The 20,424-nt window shown below is 37.0% G+C and overlaps 1 protein-coding gene across 1 annotated transcript; it reads right to left on the bottom strand.

The window, feature by feature from the left end:
* Positions 1 to 13,663: 13,663 nt before the first annotated feature.
* On the bottom strand, positions 13,664 to 14,685 carry LOC128127405 (uncharacterized). The gene is made up of 2 exons (XM_052765890.1): positions 14,461 to 14,685; positions 13,664 to 14,356 (listed from the first exon to the last, which is right to left on the bottom strand). The coding sequence occupies exons 1-2, from the start codon at positions 14,683 to 14,685 to the stop codon at positions 13,664 to 13,666; spliced, it is 918 nt and encodes a 305-aa protein (XP_052621850.1).
* Between the last annotated feature and the right edge of the window lie 5,739 nt (positions 14,686 to 20,424).

Below are 20,424 nucleotides of genomic sequence, written 5' to 3'. Positions count from 1 at the left end.
ACACCATATGAGTGTTAGAATGCTCAAAATCTCATCAGTGGTATCGGAGCCTAGGATTGTTTTCCAATATACTTGATGCTACTTGCTTTTAAATGCTTGTAAAATCAATTTTCTGCCTTCTGGACAGTGGACTTGCCGAGTCCCCTCACAAATCTGACCAACTCACCGAGTCAGTTCATGTACTCGATGAGTTGGAGCTCTTGAGTGCAGATTTTCGAGTTTTAAGGATGGAATTGGACTAGGATCATTACCCTAAATTGTTTTTGAACCTATAAACCTATTTATGATGTGGTAATGATCATGCTAATCCAATTTAAAAGATAATTGTCAAAGTTTCATGTTTTGTATTAGTTTATGTGATTAGGCTAATTACATGAAATTTGTTTGATTTGAATTGTCTTGTTCATATGAGTTTAATTGTATCTTCTATGAATTATTTGATTATTGTATTAGTTAAATAAATTTATTAAATTTTTTTAATGGGCTCCATATCTTGTCCTTAAGTTATGAATGTTATGGAACTTGAAAGGTCTTTTCTATTAAAGATGTCATTAAACTCATATGTGATGGACTTGAAGAGTTTTGCTAAGTTTCAAAACTTGTCCTCAAGTTTTGGAATTTGTAAAGACTCAATAAATGAAACTTTAATTCCAAACCTTAGAATTTTAAAAGTTAAAATTCAACCCTTATACTTTATCGTATTATAAGTTAATAATATATATATATATATATATATATATATATATATATATATATATATGTGTGTGTGTGTGTGTGTGTAAGATCAAGTCAGTTTTATTGTTAGTTGGACTCATTCAAGAAGCTGGTCTATAAGGGGGGTATACGGTTACTGTCTATAAATTGGTGGTTTAATGGGTGTCCACTCTCACCCACCGCTTCCTTGACTGGTGGAGGGTCGTTAGCTGAACGGGTAGGACAAAGACTATAATTCTCATTAAAAGTATAATGATAACTATAAAGTAACTAAACCTTTTATAAATTCCCAATCTAAGTTACTTTAGGAAAATGTGAAATTGATGCTAATCCATGAAATTACACTTTGCACCTTCCCAAGTCGTTGATGGAGCATGTGTGGTTAACCAACACATTAACTTGGACTAGTAAGGGTGGTAAAGGGTATCTTAATGTTTATCATAAGGTCAATAGAGCGTGTGTGGTTAACTGACACATTGATTAAGGTGATAATTGACATTGAGAGTACCAAGTACATTTGCATGGTTATTCACACCTTGTTTGTGATCCTCGGTATCCCAGTGAATGGCATAATCGAGATTTAAACATGCCATTGAATCGTTCAATGAATCTCAAAGGATCTAGGAATTTCAAATCCAATAAAAACTTAATTAACAAATTTCGTTTTCATGGTAGAAATTGGTAAATCGTCATTTACCTACCTTTAAATATTTTGCAAGTTGGATTACTGCATCCCTCTTTCAAATTGTAAAATATCGTGTTGGGTCCTAGCCTTAATATTTCATTTTGGGTGTTATATTAAGGACTCTTTATCTAATCTAAACTTTGTCTTTTTTTTTCCAGATGTCTTCCAACACCGCTTCTGGCTCAAACCCTACTGACTTCTTCTTTCTCATGAACCTTTGTGGTAGTGTCATCTTTGATGGTTCTAACTGTTGGATAAGGTGTCTAAGTCCATAACTATTTCTGGTATGTACTTGACCCGACCGGGCATGGTCCATTTGGGTCGCATGGCACCATGCAATTGGATAAACTAAAATGAGAGAAATAACACTTATGGTTTATTAATATATTATAAGTTATAATATATTAATAATATTATTTAATTAGTTTGATCAAGAATTAATTAAGTGATCAAAAGATAACTAATTAAATATATGGGTTGATTATGTAAATCATCCATAACTTGTATAGTGGGCTAAGAGGCTCCATGGATTATCAAGTTGGGTTAAACCCATAGAATACTACATGGATGCTCCATGGGAGTTACAAACCCATGGGTCATGGAAATGAAGAGTCATGACCCATTAGGGTTTACATGGTGTAACCCTAGATGTGTCAACACTATATAAGGAACCCATTCTCCACCAAAATCGGCTACACAAGAACAAGTGAGGGCTAGGCCGATTTTTCAAGTGTGTATTCTCTCAAAAAGTTTAATCCTTTGCATTTGGTGTTGTGTGAAGCATTTGAGGCATCACACTTGGGGTGCTAGGCTCACAAGGTTTCAAGGATCATAAGCAACAACAAGGTATGTTATTCTATCTTTCATTCAAGTTAAAAATTGTTCCCCATGTATGCTAGATAGGAATATAACCTTGTAATTCAACTTTGCATGATAATTAGACAAACATAGATCCAAGGTTATTAGGGTTGCATGTACACTTAGGAAGTGTTAGAATGCTCAAAACCTATCAGTGGTATCAGAGCCTAGGCTTGTTTGTTGATTTTTTGTGCAAACTGTTGAAAAAATCGTTTTTTTTGTTTTCTGCTCATATGAACTCACCGAGTCCATGGGGGGACTCGACGAGTCCATGAACAAATGCAAGATACTCGTCGAGTCTATTCTTGCACTCGACGAGTAGAGGCTGCAGTTTTCAGAAATTCGACATTTGTTGCTGGAAATGGACTAGAAACATTACCCTAAACTGTTTTGGTACTTGAAAACTTGTTTTAGATGGTGTAATGTTTATGCTAATCCATTTACAATGGAAATTATCAAAATTACAAGTTTTTAAGTGTAATTTTTGATTCTTGAAAGTGTTCATATTCATGTTCTTGAGCTTATGAAGATTATATGATCATAGGAATTGTTTGTAACCTTCATGGTAGTTTAATTCATGATCATAATGTGTTTTAATGGAGTCCATAACTTGTCCTCAAGTTATGGAAAACCAAAAGTCACACTTTTATTAAAGCCATTAAAAGAGTCTTCATTTTTATTACTCAATTAACTCACAAGTTATAAGAAATGAAAAGTTTTGAAAGTTTACAAAACTTGCCCTCAAGTTTTGGAACAAGTAAAGTCTTGATTAAAACTTTAGTTCCAACCCTTAGAATTTTAAAAGTTAAAATTCAACCCCTATACTTTATAATGTTATAAGTTAATAATATATATATATATATATATATATATATATATATATATATATATATATATATATATATATATGTATATATATATATATATGTATGTATAAGATCAAGTCGTCTTACTGCTAGTACGCCTCATTCACGAAGCCGGTCTATAAGGGGGGTATAAGGTTGTTGCCTATAAAATGGCAACTTAATGGGTGTCCACTCCCACCCACCGCTTCCTTGATCGATGGAGGGTCGTTAGCCGAACGGGCAGGACAAGGACTTATAAATTCTCATTAAAAGTATGATGAATGTTATAAAGTAAATAAATGTTTTATTAAATTCCCAATCTTAGTTACTTTAGGAAAAATGTGAATAAGGTGCTAATCCATGAAATTACACTTTACACTTTGTTTAAGTCGTTGGTGGAGCGTGTGTGGTTAACCGGCACACTAACTTGGACTTAACAAGGTAGGTAAACGGTGACTTAAGGTTTATCATAGTATCGGTGGAGCGTGTGTGGTTTACCGGCACATCGATTGAGTGATAAACTTTAAGGGTACCAAGTGATTTGCATGGTTACTTCACACCTCGTTTTGTAATCCTCGATATCCCAGTCACAAAACTTGGAGGGCACATTCGAGATTGAAACATGCCTTTGAAAATTTTATTAAATCTCAAAAGAATCTAGGAATTTCTAAGAACTAATTAAAAACCTAATATTTATATTTCGTTTTTCATGGTGGAAATTGGTGAATCATCATTCACCTACCTTTAAAATATGTTATAGCTTGGATTACGGCATACCTCTTCTAAGTTATAATATATTGTGATTGGATCCTAGCCTTAATATTACATTTGGGTGTTTTATTAAGGACTCTCTTAATATCTAAACTAATCTTGTTCTCTTCTTTCAGATGTCTTCAAACAATGCTGCTTCTGGCTCTAATCCTAATGGCTCCTTTACCCTAATGAACTTGTGTGGGAAAGTCACTTTTGATGGATCAAACTTCAATGAGTGGATCAGAAACATCAGGATGATTACCCGTTACGAGGACAAAGAATATGTCCATGACAAGGAGCTTAAGGAGATTGATGAGTCCACTGCACTCCCAAGGATATCGCTGACTTTCGGGCACATGAAAGGGATGCTACAAACGTGGTGTGCATCATGTTGGCCACCATAACAACGAAACTCCAAAAGTCCTATGAGGACTTCTACCCTTTTGAAATGCACCAAGATCTGATGGAAAGATACCATCAAAGTGCAAGACAAGAGAGGTATGAAATCATCTGCTCCATCATAACAACCATGATGAAGGACGGGGAATCCGTCACGAACCACATGCAGAAAATGCAAAGGTATGTGGATCGGTTGCTGAAATTTAATGTGAACTTCCCTGAGGAGCTTGCAATAGATATAATTTTGCACTCCTTACCATCGTGATATGATCAATTCCGCATGACATATCACATGAATAAGGAAGAGGTCACACTTAGCAAATTCAGGGACTCCTCAAGACCACAGAAACAGGTCTTAAGGGTAAGTCGGTTGTTAACACTCCTACTCTAAACTCTGCCCCGGTTTTGGCAATCGGGAAAGGTCGAGGGAAGAAGAGGAAGAGATCTTCGAAGGGTACCAAGGCTAGGACCCTTGATGGCTCTTTTTCAAGTGGAACCAAGAAAGGTTTCATCACTCCTTCTTCTGACCCAAAAGAGGCTGAATGCTTCTATTGCCATGAAAAGTCACATTGGAAGTGGAACTGCCTAAATACTAGTAAGATGTGAAGGATGGGAAAGTTAAACCCAACCATGCAGGTATTTACACTATCTTATCTAATAACTCACCCCATTCTAACTCTTAGGTCCTTGATACCGGTTGTGGTATTCATATTTGTTCTGATTTGTAGGGACTAAGAAGAAGTAAGAATGTGGAGCATGGAAGAATAAACTTAATCATGGGGAATAGGAAAGCTTTACATGTCACCAAGATTGGAGTTTATACTTTATCGCTAAGTAGTGGGCTTAGTTTAGATTTGAATAAATGTTGTTACTCGCCATAAATGGAAATAAATATTATTTCCTTTCATGAATTGTATAAACAAGGTTTAACCTTTTCATTTGATAATGAAGTTGGTTCGATTAATGCTTTCTTTAATAATGTTCTTTATTTTAAAGCATTACCTTGTGATGGTGTGTATGAAACATTATATGTGGTTGATAACTTAGGAAATAATGTATTGTGTATTGATTTTGTTAATGATAATAATTTGGATAAAGCATCATTATGGCATTGTCGCCTTGGACATATAAGCAAGAAACGCATAAGCCAACTCCAAAAGGATGGAGTATTGGAGTCATTTGACCTAAATTCAGATGATTGTTGCGAATCATGCTTACTTGGAAAAATGACAAAGTCACCCTTCAGAGGTTCTTGTGAAAGGGGTGAAGGTTTGTTGGATCTTATACACATGGATGTGTGTGGACCCTTCAAACATGCCACAAGGGATGCTAATCGTTATTATTTGACTTTTACTGATGATTACAGTAGATATGGATATGTCTACTTAATCAAGCATAAGTCAGAGACTTTTGAAAGGTTTAAAGAATTTAAACAGGAAGTCGAGAATCAAGTGGGCAGGAACATTAAGATGCTTCGATCCGATCGAGGTGGTGAGTATCTTAGTTCAGAGTTCCTCGACAATCTTAGGGAATGTGGGATTGTCTCACAATTGACACCTCCCAGGACACCTCAGTTGAATGGTGTAGCTGAGAGGCGTAATCGAACCTTGTTGGGTATGGTTCGTTCCATGATGAGTCGAGCTTCGCTACCAATCTCATTTTGGGGGTATACCTTAGAGACTGCCGCCCATATCCTTAATTTAGTCCTTACAAAGAAAGTTGCCAAAACTCCTCATGAGATGTGGACTGGTAATGTACCCAAACTAGACCACATCAAGATTTGGGGTTGCGAGGTGTTCGTGAGACGCGAGACTCATGATAAGATCGAACCTCGAAGTGAGAGGTGTATTTTCATCGGCTACCCACAACAATCCTTTGGTTACCTCTTCTACTTACCTAGTGAAAATATGGTCTTTGTAGCTAGGAGGGCTGTCTTTCGAGATAGAGAGTTCATAATCCAAGGAAACAGTGGGAGGCAAGTTGACCTTGAAGAAATTCAAGAGTCAAGCAGTGAAGGAACTTCAAACCCTAGCACTCAACTTGAGGAGGAAACTCATGTTGATCCAATTGACAAGTCTGTACCTCTGAGGCGTTCCACAAGGGTTAGGAATGCACTTGAGCATTACTATGGATTCCATATTACTACAGAAGGTGATACACTTATCAGTGATGAGACACTGATAGGTCTGGATGAATCTAACAGTTACACGGAAGCCATGGCAGGCCTTGAGTCAGCCAAGTGGGCAGAGGCAATGGACAGCGAGATACAGTCCATGTATGACAATCAAGTTTGGAACTTAGTTGAGAATGTACCAGGTCGTAAGACTGTAGGGTGCAAATGGATCATCAAGAAGAATACCAACATGGATGGTAATGTACACACTTATAAGGAACGACTAGTTGCAAAGGGTTTCTCACATACTCCGGGAGTTGATTATGATGAGACCTTTTCTCCAGTGGCCAATATTAAGTCTATTAGGGTTCTGTTAGCCATAGCTGCATTTCATGACTATGAAATATGGCAAATAGATGTCAAAACTGCTTTCCTTAATGGAAAGTTGGCTGAGGATGTTTACATGAGTCAGCCAGAGGGTCATGTCAATACAGATTACCCTAATAGAGTGTGTAATCTTGAGAAATCCATTTATGGGTTAAAGCAAGCACCTCACAGATGGAATCTTTGCTTTAATGAGAAAGTCAAAGAATTTGGCTTTTCTAGGAGTGAAGATGAATCTTGTGTATATGTCAAGGCTAGTGGGAGTATAGTTAGCTTTTTGGTATTGTATGTGGATGACATACTACTCATAGGAAATGACATCCCAACTCTATAGGAAGTCAAGTCCTGGCTTGGGAAGTGTTTCTCTATGAAGGACCTAGGAGAAGCTGCCTATATTCTAGGGATAAGAATCTTGAGAGACTGGAGTAAAAGACTAATTGGACTTAGTTAGAGTACCTACTTGGATAAGGTGCTGAAGAGATTCAGCATGCAGGACTCCAAGAAAGGAGAGTTACCCATCCAGAGTAACGCCAGATTGAGTAAGACACAAAGCCCTTGTATTGAGGCTGAGATAGCAGAAATGAGTCGAATACCTTATGCTTCGGCTGTAGGATCGATCATGTATGCTATGACATGTACTCGACCTGATGTAGCCTTTTCCTTGAGCATGGTTAGCAAGTATCAGGGAAACCCTGGCAAGGCACACTGGACTGTGGTAAAGAATATCCTCAAGTACCTATGGAGGACTAAGGGCTGGGTCATTACCGTCGGTGGGAGTGATGACTTGAGAGTTGTAGGGTATAGTGATGCTAGCTTTCAGACTGATAGGGATAATTTCCGCTCTCAGTCAAGCTAGGTCTTTACCTTAATCAGAGGAGCAATTTCTTGGAAGAGTTCCAAACAAGAGACAGTGGCTGATTCCACTTGTGAATCAGAGTATATAACAGCGAGCGAGGCAGTGTTTGGCTGTCAATCCAACAAATGATGGGATAAAATAATATTAACAAAGCTCAAATCACTTCTATTTCTAATACTAAAAATAGTATAGAGTAAGTAGGGTCGATCCACAGGAATACAGGACTTCTTATCTTGCCATATTTTCACACATAATACAAATAATATTAAAATGGGGGATTGTGTTTGAACTTGAATTAAACTTCATAAATAAGAAAGATTGATAACAAACACAGTAAAAGAAGTACATTTCCGATTCTGACTCTTATACATGTATTATGTTGAAAGATGTAATATGATTATAACTCATGTTCAATCTAGGTTGGTAAGTTGGATATTAATAAACTCTAATATCCAAATTGGCATAAGTATTTTATTCAAAACAAGCTCTTCAAATAAAACTTCATTTAATTGATTCAATTCAAATAAGCTCTTGCATCAAATCATTAAATGACATTAAGTTCTTGCACTAATTACCAACAATGTTTAACATTCCTCTTAAGCTTGGGAATATAAACATTTAATCTTTGATTGCACTAATTTTGATCTAATTACAATCAAGTAAGTGTGTGTTACTAACATCAAATCATAAAACATATACGAATTTCATAATTTGATTAACTAGATTGATTAGAACCCTAATTCATTGATCAAGTGAAAAAGAGAACCAAACAAACACATGATTAAGATCAAATCAAATATTACTAGATGTTAAACACAAGTCAAATTCAAGTTACAACCTAACAACACATACTTAAGAATTCAGATTCGGAAATGATAATGAAATCAACCACACATGTCTAGGTTGAACTACAAATCAAACAAGTTTAAACTTCAAATTAACTTACAAAAAGGAAATTAAAGTGTTTCCAAGTGTTAATCTACTTGCCAAAGTTCTGAAAATCGCCTTCTTTCTTCCCAAAATCCGACCTAACTCCTCACAAAACCGATTGTCTCAATTATAAGAGGATAAAACCACTTTAAAACTGTCGAGACGTTTACACGGACCATGTAAATTAAAGGATGCCATTTACACGGCCATGTAAAAAATAAAAGTAGAATGATTAATCTTTCAAGGTCTTCGAAGTAGACTGCCCTTGCATGTATGTTTACACGGCCCGTGTAAATTAAAGGGGAGCATTTACACGGCCGTAACTCTGTCTCAAGTTCTTTTTAACTTCCTCCAACGATTTCCAACCTTTAAAAAGTCCCTGAAATATCATAAAAGTGTGTGATGGAATTGCATCATGAAAAATCCCGAAAAATATGCAAAATGCATGAGTTTAAACCTAAATGCAATGCACTTTTATGAACTAAAACTACAAAATGAATGCATGAAATCCACCTAACAAATCTCCGCAAGCTTGAACCTTTCTTGTCCTCAAGAAAGAACAAGAAGTTTAAACCGGAGAAAATAAAATAAAATAGAAGAAAAGAAATTAAAGTTAAAACTATTTGAAACTTAATGCATGAAATTAAAACAAACATGAAAAGATCCAACCCAATTACCCTGTTTTGTACCATAGTTGAGAATGTACCTGTCATGCCTTGAGCTAAGTTGGCTTTAATCTAAAAATATTATATGATAATAGAAACAAGACTTTGGTCACTCCCTAGTACAACTCAGCAGAATCAAAGATCACAATACTTATTGCTTTTCGATATCATCAAGTCAATTCTTGGAACAAATTATGGTCTTACTCTCGTGAAATTATATGTGACAAAACATGTTCAACCATCTTTGTTTCATAAAATATAACAATGTCCGATTCCAGCTATTTGTTGGTTAACAACAATCTTTTTTTGAAAAATATTTTCTAAAAATTCCCTAATATTTATCCAGATTGGTTACAAACTTCAAACCACTTACACCAGTCGAAGTAATTAACATTCAGTCCAATGTCATAAATTCAAATCCAAGTCCAAGGGAATCTTTTGACAACCAAGTATTTTTCCTAAACACAATATCTAATTAAACTATAAACACAACTATATACAAACTTCCTAATTACATTTTTATTTTTATTTTTTTACAAATAAAGCTCATGGCTTTCTTTGAAATCCGTGTAACGGGCTTCCAACCAACACATGCAAATCAAATGACCTTAGTGTGCTAGATTTGAAGAGATCCCTCGGGTTTACTTGCCCGAACCTCAAAGGCCACATATTAGCTTTATTTGCTATTATTAAGTTCATGACTTTCTATGGAACCCGTGTAGCGAACTTTCAACCCAATCAATCCCAAACAATTTAGCTTTAGGTGATTAGGTGTAGAACACCCCTCAGAGTTTACTTGTTCGAATCCCAAAGGTCACAGATTAACTTAATAATAGTTTTTTTTTATTTTTTTATTTTTTAAGATCCATTATTATTATTATTATTATTATTATATAAATATAATTAACTAAGTTAACACATAACACTTAATTTATTTATTTGGCTGATTTCTTTATATTTTCGTCCTTGACTTTTCTGTTATGGGACATCTCACGGTCTATTACCGTGAGGGACTTCTAGACATTTTTCGGGGGACTAAATGTTAACATGCAAAAACCCGTAAGTATAGTTGAAAGCTATGTCCTCAAGCAGGGTATATAAAAGGGAATGAGTAGAAAGGACTTTTAAGAGCGCTGGAAGGCGGGACATTGAGATTTTGCATTTTTTTATGAACTTTTGAATTTGGCATTTTAAGTTCAATTGAGCATTACTACTCATAAGACCGGTCATATGTCCCAAAGAATCGACTCATACCTGCTGTTATGCTCTAGTGTTGACAATCTTCTCATTTTCTACTTTGCACAAGTAGCTTCGGGAGATGTGCATGTGTGTGATTAACTTGCTTTTAGATTTTTCAATAAAAAGAGCAAGTAAAATCTCAATGCACACAACTCACTTACCATCTCAATTGTTTTGAGAAGATTTGGCTGCTTGGGATTGGATCAATTTTTTTTTATAAAGAAAATGCAAAAATTTAGATGCAAAATGCAAAAAGTATAATAAAAATAGAGTAGAAAGAAAATCTTTTTGGTTTTTGAAAATTTTTCTAAAAAAAAATGACAGAAAAATAATGCAATGCAATGCAATATGTACAAAATTTACATGCAACCTACATGCAACGGGATAATGCATGGATGGATGCCCCTCCCCAAGCTTAAAATAAGCATCGTCCTCGATGCTTGGAGAGAGGCATAGCCGTCCTATTGAGGACCGGGCGGTTGGTATGGAGGGAACTGTGAAGGATAATTTGCAGGGTAGTAGGGAGGCCATTGAGGTTGAGATGTTGATGGTGGCTGCGGCTGTGTGGGGAGTACAAGAACTCTATGGATATCACTCAGCAGGTGATGAATGTTTCGGTTGTGCTGCTCTTGAGCGGCCCATCTTTGATCCTGTTCAGCCCACCGCAACTCTTGTTAGGCCCAATGCTCTTCTTGCAAGTTACGGTAGTCCTGAAAATCAGAAGTGATTTCAGCGACACCCGTATAAATTTCTACGACTTCCTGCTGTATGCTAGTGTAATGGTGGTTCAAACGTGCAAACTCGCCCATATAAAGATTGTGTTTAGAAGAAGAAGTGGGACGAGATGAGCTAGAGGCACCAGTAGTAGGAGCAGGAGGAGGAGAGGGTGGAGGACTATGATCTACTGTAACACCTAAATTGGATCTGAGTTTCCAAGTGGTTGATGGAATGTCATTGGCTAAATTGAGTATCTTCTTGTTTCTGCTGTCTATGCGTAGATACTCTTTCCCATCTACTGTCCAATGAACATCCCAAGTAGGAAGGCGGTGGAAGAGATGCATTGTTTCCATAACATCAATGGATAGACGAGTATGGCCCATGACTATGTTTGTTGGGTTATTGGGTAAATGGAGGCCAAGATGCTCGGCAATAACAGAAACCATGCCTCCACAATGTAGCTACCCACCATGGCTCGTAGCACTTCTGAGCATTTTTTGAATAACCCAACACCCAAAATGAGGGACTTCTGCAGGCTTATGAATCATACACCATAAGACTTCTAGCTCTTTCTTATTAGCCTTGCTAATCTCTTCTTGAGGGAATAAGAGAGAAGCAAAGATCCGATGGGCGACTTTCAAGACCGGATGGATAATGCTAGAAGCTTTGGCTGTGCCTGACTGATAGTCATACTCACAAGAGATGCTTCTCCAAAAATTTGTACAGTTTTGCTCAAAAATGATATTTTTTCTTCCCTTTGCTGTGTATACATCTCTTTTTGCTTTGGGAGCACCAATCATATCACAGAGGATGTCAGCATGAAACTGATGGGTTTGATTGAGCAAACGGAAAGTCAGGAGATGGGTTTGATAGTCAAAGGTAATGGAAGACAAAAGTTCCAACATCGGTGTTTGGTAACTAACTGCATGAAAATTCAAAAGACCCTCCCATCCTATGTTTTTAAAGAGTTTGTGGACACCCTTATAGATATGTAAATCTTTGAGGGCTTGGATGTACACAAATTTTTGAGCACCCATTGTTCTTGTAACAAGATTTGCATACAATATCTCCTCTCTATTGGTCTAAAAAATAAGACCAAATTCATAAGGCTTGTCCATGGGATGTGGGTCTTGTTCATCCTGTGAAGTTCCAATTCTAGGTCTTTTACCCCGGGAAGCCATTACCCAAATGAATCAACAAAGAATTGCACACAATTAAGACAATTGAAGCACAAGAACTAGCAAGTCTCACCAAAAATCACCCAAAAAAAAAGAATGTGGTTCTATCTAAATGCACAAAGTAAGAGTTTGGAACAATTATACCGATTTGTTCTTGAAAATGGTGGTAGAGTGATATCCAATGCTTCCCCAAGCTATCCCCAAGCTTATCCTACAAGAAATTTCAAGCATTAGGTCGAAATTTTGAAGTTCAAAAATTCTAGGTTTTTGCTCAAAAACCCCAAAATTGGCCATGAGAGGTTGAAATAGATGTGAAAGATAAAGAAGATGAAGAAAAGAGAAGAATTTCATACCTTGGAGCTTGATTATTGATGCAAAATTGAGGAAGATTGAGTATTTGGAAGGGTTTTTTCGAAGGGGGCAGTAGGGAGAGAAGGAATCGTAGGTATTAAGAGAAGAATGAGTTAGAAAAATCGAGATTTGACCTTAAAATCGTTCAGCTCTGTTTTCGCGTTTACACGGCCCGTGTAAATTAAAGGGGAGAATTTACACGGCCGTGTAAATCCCTGAATCAGATATACCGCGTTTAATCGTTTACACGGCCCATGTAAATGAAAGGCATAAGTTTACACGACCGTGTAAACTTTTGAAAAGGCCAAAAAATTTGAATTTTTTTCACTTTTTGAAATTGCAACCCGCTAAACCTCTACTGCCCGAAAAATGATTTTTAACCCTCTTTTAGCATGAAAAACAACTTGGAAGTTTGAAAAAAAAGAAAATACAATGAAAATATACGAAATGACAAAAATACCCCCGGGTTGCCTCCCGGTTAGCCGCCCCTTTTTAATGTCGTTGGCTCGACTTTGCCCCAACTATTTGTGCTTTAGTCTGGATATGTGGGCCTCTCTAACATATCATCACTCCTCACATGCTTCTTGTCATCAATAAACTCTAAAATCTCCAACACTTCATTATCCATATCAAACTTCTTTGCAAGCTCTTTGGCTTTGTCCTTGTCTAGTTTCCGTGACAAAACTAATTCTAGAAATTCATTGTTAGACAAGTTCAAACCCTTTTTTGTTGAGGGATTGATCAAATTGACAAAATTAACAGATTGAACATCAAAAGGAGTCTTTTTTGCTTCATGCACATTGAAGTTGATAACTTCACCATCAAATTCCATAATCAAAGTTCCATTGTAGACATCGAATTTTGTTTTAGAAGTTTTAAGAAAAGGTCTACCCAAAAGTATGGAACTTGAACTTGGAGAGTCATCATCTCCCATATCTAAGACATAAAAATCAGCCGGGAAGACAAATTCATCGACTTACACTAACACGTCCTCTAATACTCCCTTTGGGTGTACCAAAGACCGGTCAGCAAGTTGGATGATCACACCGGTTTTGCTCAATGTTCCTACACCAATTGATTTGAAAAGAGAATATGGTAGGACATTTACGGATGCACCTAGATCAAGCATAGCTCGGGGTACATAAAGATTTCCTAACTTGCAAGGCACGGTAAAGACACCGGGATCCTTGCACTTCGGGGGCATCCTCTTTTGCAAAACCGCGGATACATGCTCCCCAACCGTTACGACTTGATTTCCTTTTAATTTATTTTTAGATACATAAAGATCCATAAGGAACCTTGCGTATCTAGGTACCTGCTTGATGGCCTCGAGGAGTGGAATGTTGATTTGAACTCTCTTGAACATTTGCATGATCTCATTCTCCTCCCGTTCTTTCTTCGTGCTCTTTAATCTTTCGGGAAATGGAGCAGGTGTGGCTTTAGACTCAGTGATGAAGGGCTTCTTTTCAATTGTTTTCTCTTCCTCCTTCTCTTTTTTAATTGTCTCTTCAACTACTATTTCTTCTTCCTTTTGATCAACCGACAATTTTGGACCATCATAACTCTTCCCGTTTCTCAATGTGATGGCACATACATTGTGCCTTGGGTTTGCTTCAGTTTGGGCAAGCAACTTTCCTTGAGATTCTAGTTTGCTTACGGAAATAGCAAGCTATGGAACTTGTTTCTATATGTTCTTTATGCTTGCTTTTGTCTCTTGTTGGAAAACTTGTGTACTAGTTGCCAAACTTTTCACTATGTCCTCTAAAGGCATACTTGATGAACCCGCTTGTTGAGGAGGGTGTTGTGGTTGCCTTGGCTGAAAGTTTTGTGGTGGAAAAGGTAGTCTTTGTTGGTATTGATGTGGTTGACTTGATTGGTAGTTCCCTTGTTGAATTCCTCCCTAACCTTGATTGTTGTTCCATCTTTGATCACCTCGTGGCTGCTCATATCCCCTTTGACTAGATCCAAGAAAACCTCCCATGGCTTTTGTTTCTTCATAATCTTCCTCTTGAAGTTGAGGGCACATGTTGGTTGGATGTCCAACTTGTGTACAAATACCACAAGGTCTAACTATTGGTGGTTGCACGCCCTTGTCTTTTGCAAGCATCATTACTACCTTAGTCAACTCAGAAAGTTGACTTTCAATTTTTGGAGTAGAAATTTCTTTCAGCCCCTTGGTGCATCACTGTACCACTCTTCTTCTTGGACTGTATGCTTGGACTCTTCTGCCATGTTTTTGATAAGAACTCTGATTTCTGTTGGAGTCTTATCAGCTATAGATCCACCACTTGATGCATTGAGTAATCTCCTATCCCAAGATGACATTCCTTCACAAAAATACTTCAGCAACTGATATTTTGTAATCCCATGTTGTGGACATCTTGAGCACAATTTCTTGAACCGTTCCCAATAAGTATGAAAGGCTTCTCTCTTTTGTTGCTTGATACCAATTATCTCTCTACGTAAAGCTGAAGCTTTCATTTCTGGAAAATATTTATCCAGAAACATCCTTGCAAGTTCATTCCATGTTGTGTCTGACCCCGGTGGTAAGTCATACAACCACTCCTTGGTTGAATCTTGTAAAGCAAAGGGGAATGCCCTTAACTTGATTTGATCTTCTGTAACTTCATGTGGCTTCATACCCACACAAACAACATGAAATTCCTTAAGGAATTTATGTGGGTCTTCATTCTCAAGACCACGAAATGAGGGTAACAAATGGATGAGTCCATACTTGAGTTCAAAGTTGATTGTTGTAGGGTAATTTATGCACAAAGGTTGTTGGGTGACATCATGAGTGGCCCATTGTCTAAAGGTTTGTTCAGGTGGTGGATGTGGAGGATTTTGATTTCCTCCATGGTTGTCTGCCATGGTAGGAGTAGGTGAAGATGATGGGGTGATACTTTTGGATGTTGAAGAGGATGTGGTTGATGGATTTGATGAAGAAGCTCCGGATTGTTGTTGTTTCTTTAAAAGTCTTGCTTGCTTCCTTCTCTGTTTAGCAGATTTTTCTATCTCCAAATCAACTGGTAAAGGTGTACCTGTGCGAAAAGATCTTGGCATAAACAATTAGTACTACCGTATCTCTGGCAACGGTGCCAATTTGTTTGGCTGTCAAACCAAAAAATGATGGGATAAAATAATATTAACAAAGCTCAAATCACTGCTATTTCTAATACTAAAAATAGTATAGAGTAAGCAGGGTCGATCCACAGGAATACATGACTTCTTATCTTGCCATATTTTCACACATAATACAAATAATATTAAAATGAGGGATTGTGTTTGAACTTGAATTAAACTTCATAAATAAGAAAGATTGATAACAAACGTAGTAAAAGAAGTACATTTCCGATTCCGAATCTTATACATGTATTATGTTGAAAGATGTAATATGATTATAACTCATGTTCAATCTAGGTTGGTAAGTTGGATATTAATAAACTCTAATATCCAAATTGGCATAAGTGTTTTATTCAAAACAAGCTCTTCAAATAAAACTTCATTTAATTGATTCAATTCAAATAAGCTCTTGCATCAAATCATTAAATGACATTAAGTTCTTGCACTAATTACCAACAATGTTTAACATTCCTCTTAAGCTTAGGAATATAAACATTTAATCTTTGATTGCACTAATTTTGATCTAATTACAATCAAGTAAGTGTGTGTTACTAACATCAAATCATAAAACATATACGAATTTCATAATTTGATTAACTAGATTGATTAGAACCCTAATTCATTGATCAAGTGAAAAAGAGAACCAAACAAACACATGATTAAGATCAAATCAAATATTACTAGATGTTAAACACAAGTCAAATTCAAGTTACAACCTAACAACACATACTTAAGAATTCAGATTCGGAAATGATAATGAAATCAACCACACATGTCTAGGTTGAACTACAAATCAAACAAGTTTAAACTTCAAATTAACTTACAAAAAGGAAATTAAAGTGTTTCCAAGTGTTAATCTACTTGCCAAAGTTCTGAAAATCGCCTTCTTTCTTCCCAAAATCCGACCTAACTCCTCACAAAACCGATTGTCTCAATTATAAGAGGATAAAACCACTTTAAAACTGTCGAGACGTTTACACGACCTGTGTAAATTAAAGGGTGCCATTTACACGGCCGTGTAAACAATAAAAGTAGAATGCTTAATCTTTCAAGGTCTTTGAAGTAGACTGCCCTTGCATGTACGTTTACACGGCCCGTGTAAATTAAAGGGGAGCATTTACACGGCCGTGTAAAATTCTGAGAAGCCAAATTCTTCATTCTCCCACTTCTTTGCTCCAAAACTTCTGTAACTCTGTCTCAAGTTCTTTTTAACTTCCTCCAACGATTTCCAACCTTCAAAATTCCCTGAAATATCATAAAAGTGTGTGAATGGAATTGCATCATGAAAAATCCTGAAAAATATGCAAAATGCATGAGTTTAAACCTAAATGCAATGCACTTTTATGAACTAAAACTACAAAATGAATGCATGAAATGCACCTAACAGGCAGCAAAGGAGGCGATATGTCTGAAGAACTTCATTGGAGACCTTGGAGTTGTACCAACTATTAAGGATCCAATGGAAATTTTCTGTGATAGTGAAAGTGCAGTTGCCTTAGCCAAGGAACCAAGGGATCACGGGAGATCCAGACACATCGACATAAAATACCATTTCATCAGACATCGAATAGAAGAAGGACTCCTTGTGGCAAAGAGGGTATCATCGGATGAGAATCCAACAGATCCCCTCACGAAGGGACTGACTCAGGTTAAGCATCTCCAGCTGCTCGGAGCATAGGGCTGAAGGATGATTTTAGATTTAGTAGTTAGATAACCTTGAAATTTGTAAAGTGTAATTGACATTAGATGATGAATAAAAGGTGTTTTATTTATGAGTAAAGTGTTGCTATCTCTTGTCGATCGTTTACTATATTTCTTTTGCATGTTTTGACTTCCAGAATAATTATGTTTGGTATATCATATTATTCGAACATCCACAGTCGGTCATATGTCAGAAGTAGGTATGAATCAAGACTGTCATGATTGGTTGCAGAGGTCTAAGTTGTTGGACATGGCTACAACATTCATGAGTGCTTATAAGTTCTGAGCATTGGACTCAACCCACGCTCACTGGAATCACTTCATGGAATTTATCTCGAGTGATCGTGAGACAGTAATATCATATAAGTCTTCAAACCTAGAGATATGATTTGTTACTTATGAGTTGGTTATGCATTGATTGTACGAAAACGCATTGGTAACTCGATGTTATAAAACGTGCTCTTGTGTATAATTCAATAAGTAGTAGAACAAACATATGAGTCGAAGTTTATCTATTCCTTTTTGGATTAGAAGCTGATATCTAGTCCCCTCGATGATTTTGTTTTGACCTATGTACCGGGCTCGGTCAGAACTAAGTTGATGTGTTCAATTAAGTTTTTTGTCAAACAAATCGGAAATCGGGAAACAAACCGGTAAGACATTGTTCCATGTAATTGTCCGGCTGATATCTAGAATAGAGGATTATATGATCACTTATCTTAAATGGTGTATCAACATCTTCTCAGTTCCGAGACCTTGAAAGAGCTACGATTGCCGATCGGTTCCTGAAGTCATACTTGCAGTTATAGTTATTAGACTTATCCAAGTGAGAGACTGTTGGATAAGGTGTCTAAGTCCATAACTATTTCTGGTATGTACTTGATCCGATCCGACATGGTCCATTTGGGTTGCATGGCACCATGCAATTAGATAAACTAAAATGAGAGAAATAACACTTATGGTTTATTAATATATTATAAGTTATAATATATTAATAATATTATTTAATTAGTTTGATCAAGAATTAATTAAGTGATCAAAAGATAACTAATTAAATATATGGGTTGATTATGTAAATCATCCATAACTTGTATAATGGGCTAAGAGGCTCCATGGATTATTAAGTTACGTTAAACCCATAGGATACTCCATGGATGCTCCATGGGAGTTACAAACCCATGGGTCATGGAAATGAAGAGTCATGACACATTAGGGTTTACATGGTGTAACCCTAGATGTGTCAACACTATATAAGGAACCCATTCTCCACCAAAATCGGCTACACAAGAACAAGTGAGGGCTAGGCCAATTTTTCAAGTGTGTATTCTCTCAAAAAGTTTACTCCTTTGCATTTGGTGTTGTGTGAAGCATTTGAGGCAGCACACTTCGGGTGCTAGTCTCACAAGGTTTCAAGGATCATAAGCAACAACAAGGTATGTTATTCTATCTTTCATTCAAGTTAAAAATTGTTCCCCATGTATGCTAGATTGGAGTATAACCTTGGAATTCAACTTTGCATGATAATTAGACAAACATAGATCCAAGGTTATTAGGGTTGCATGTACACTTAGGAAGTGTTAGAATGCTCAAACCCATCACTAACTTCAATGATTGGATCAGGAACATTAGGATGGTCACTCGCTATGAGAAAAAGTAATATGTCCTAGACAAGGAGTTTAAGGAAATCGATGAGTCTTCTGCTACTCCTAAGGAGATTGTTGAGTTTAGGGAACATGAGAAGGATGCCACCAAGGTAGCTTGTATCATGCTTGCCACTATCTCGGCTGAACTCCAAAAGTCCTATGAGGACTTATACCCTTTTGAGATGCACCAGGACCTGATGGAAAGATACCATCAGAGTGCTCGTCAAGAGAGGTATGAAATCATCTATTCCATGATAAAAACTAGAATGAAGGATGGTGAACCCATCACGGGCCACTTGCAGAAAATGCAAAGGTTTTTGGACCGGTTGCTAAAGTTGAATGTGAACTTCCGTGAGGAGTTGGCTATAGATATCATTCTACACTCCTTACCTCCATGTTATGATCAGTTCTGCTTGACATATCATATGACCAAGGAGGAGGTCACACTTAGCAAACTTCAAGGGCTTTTGAGGACTGATGAAACCCGTCTCAAAGAAAAATGTTTCTACTCCTACTGCAAATGCCCTTGTTCTAGCAATTGGACAAGGGAAAGGGAAGAAGAGGAAGGCTCCCTCAAAGAGCCGAAAGGTAAAGACTCTTGATGGATCCTTTTCAAGTGGGACAAAGGTTGGTTCTGCTGCTCCCTCTTCCATTCCTAAGGAAGCAGAGTGTTTATATTGTCACGAAAAGGGCACTGGAAGTGAAGCTGCCCCAGATACTTACAGGATGTCAAGGATGGGACGGTTAAACCCACCCATGCAGGTATTTATACTATTGTATCTAAAAACTCATCACATTCTAACTCTTGGGTTCTTGACACAAGTTGTGGATTTCACATTTGTTCTGATGTGCAGGGCCTGAAAGGAAGTAAGGATGTGGAGCACGGGAAGATAAAATTGATCATGGGGAATAGGAAGGTTTCACATGTCACCAAGATTTGAGTTTACTCTTTATTGCTTTGTAGTGGGTTAGAAATAGAGTTGAATAATTGTTGCTACTTGTCTGACATGGCGAGAAATATTATTTCCTTTCATGGTTTGTACAAACAAGGCTATAGTTTTTCATTTGATAATGAAATTTGTAACATCTGGAATTTCAGGTATTTTATTTATTCGTTGAATTTCAAGTTTTATGGAAGAACTCGGCGAGTTGATGCGTAGACTCGCCGAGTAGAGACGCGAATCATTATCCGGGTGGATGGCTAGACTCGGCGAGTCGCCCCAAGGACTCGGCGAGTCCACGCTGTTTAATGAAACCCTAATTCCTCGGG

The sequence above is a fragment of the Lactuca sativa genome, chromosome 7 (assembly GCF_002870075.4).
Source record: "Lactuca sativa cultivar Salinas chromosome 7, Lsat_Salinas_v11, whole genome shotgun sequence".
NCBI lineage: Eukaryota > Viridiplantae > Streptophyta > Magnoliopsida > Asterales > Asteraceae > Lactuca > Lactuca sativa.
The sequence above is the reverse complement of the archived record's forward strand: the minus strand, read 5'-3'. Positions and strand labels throughout refer to the sequence as shown.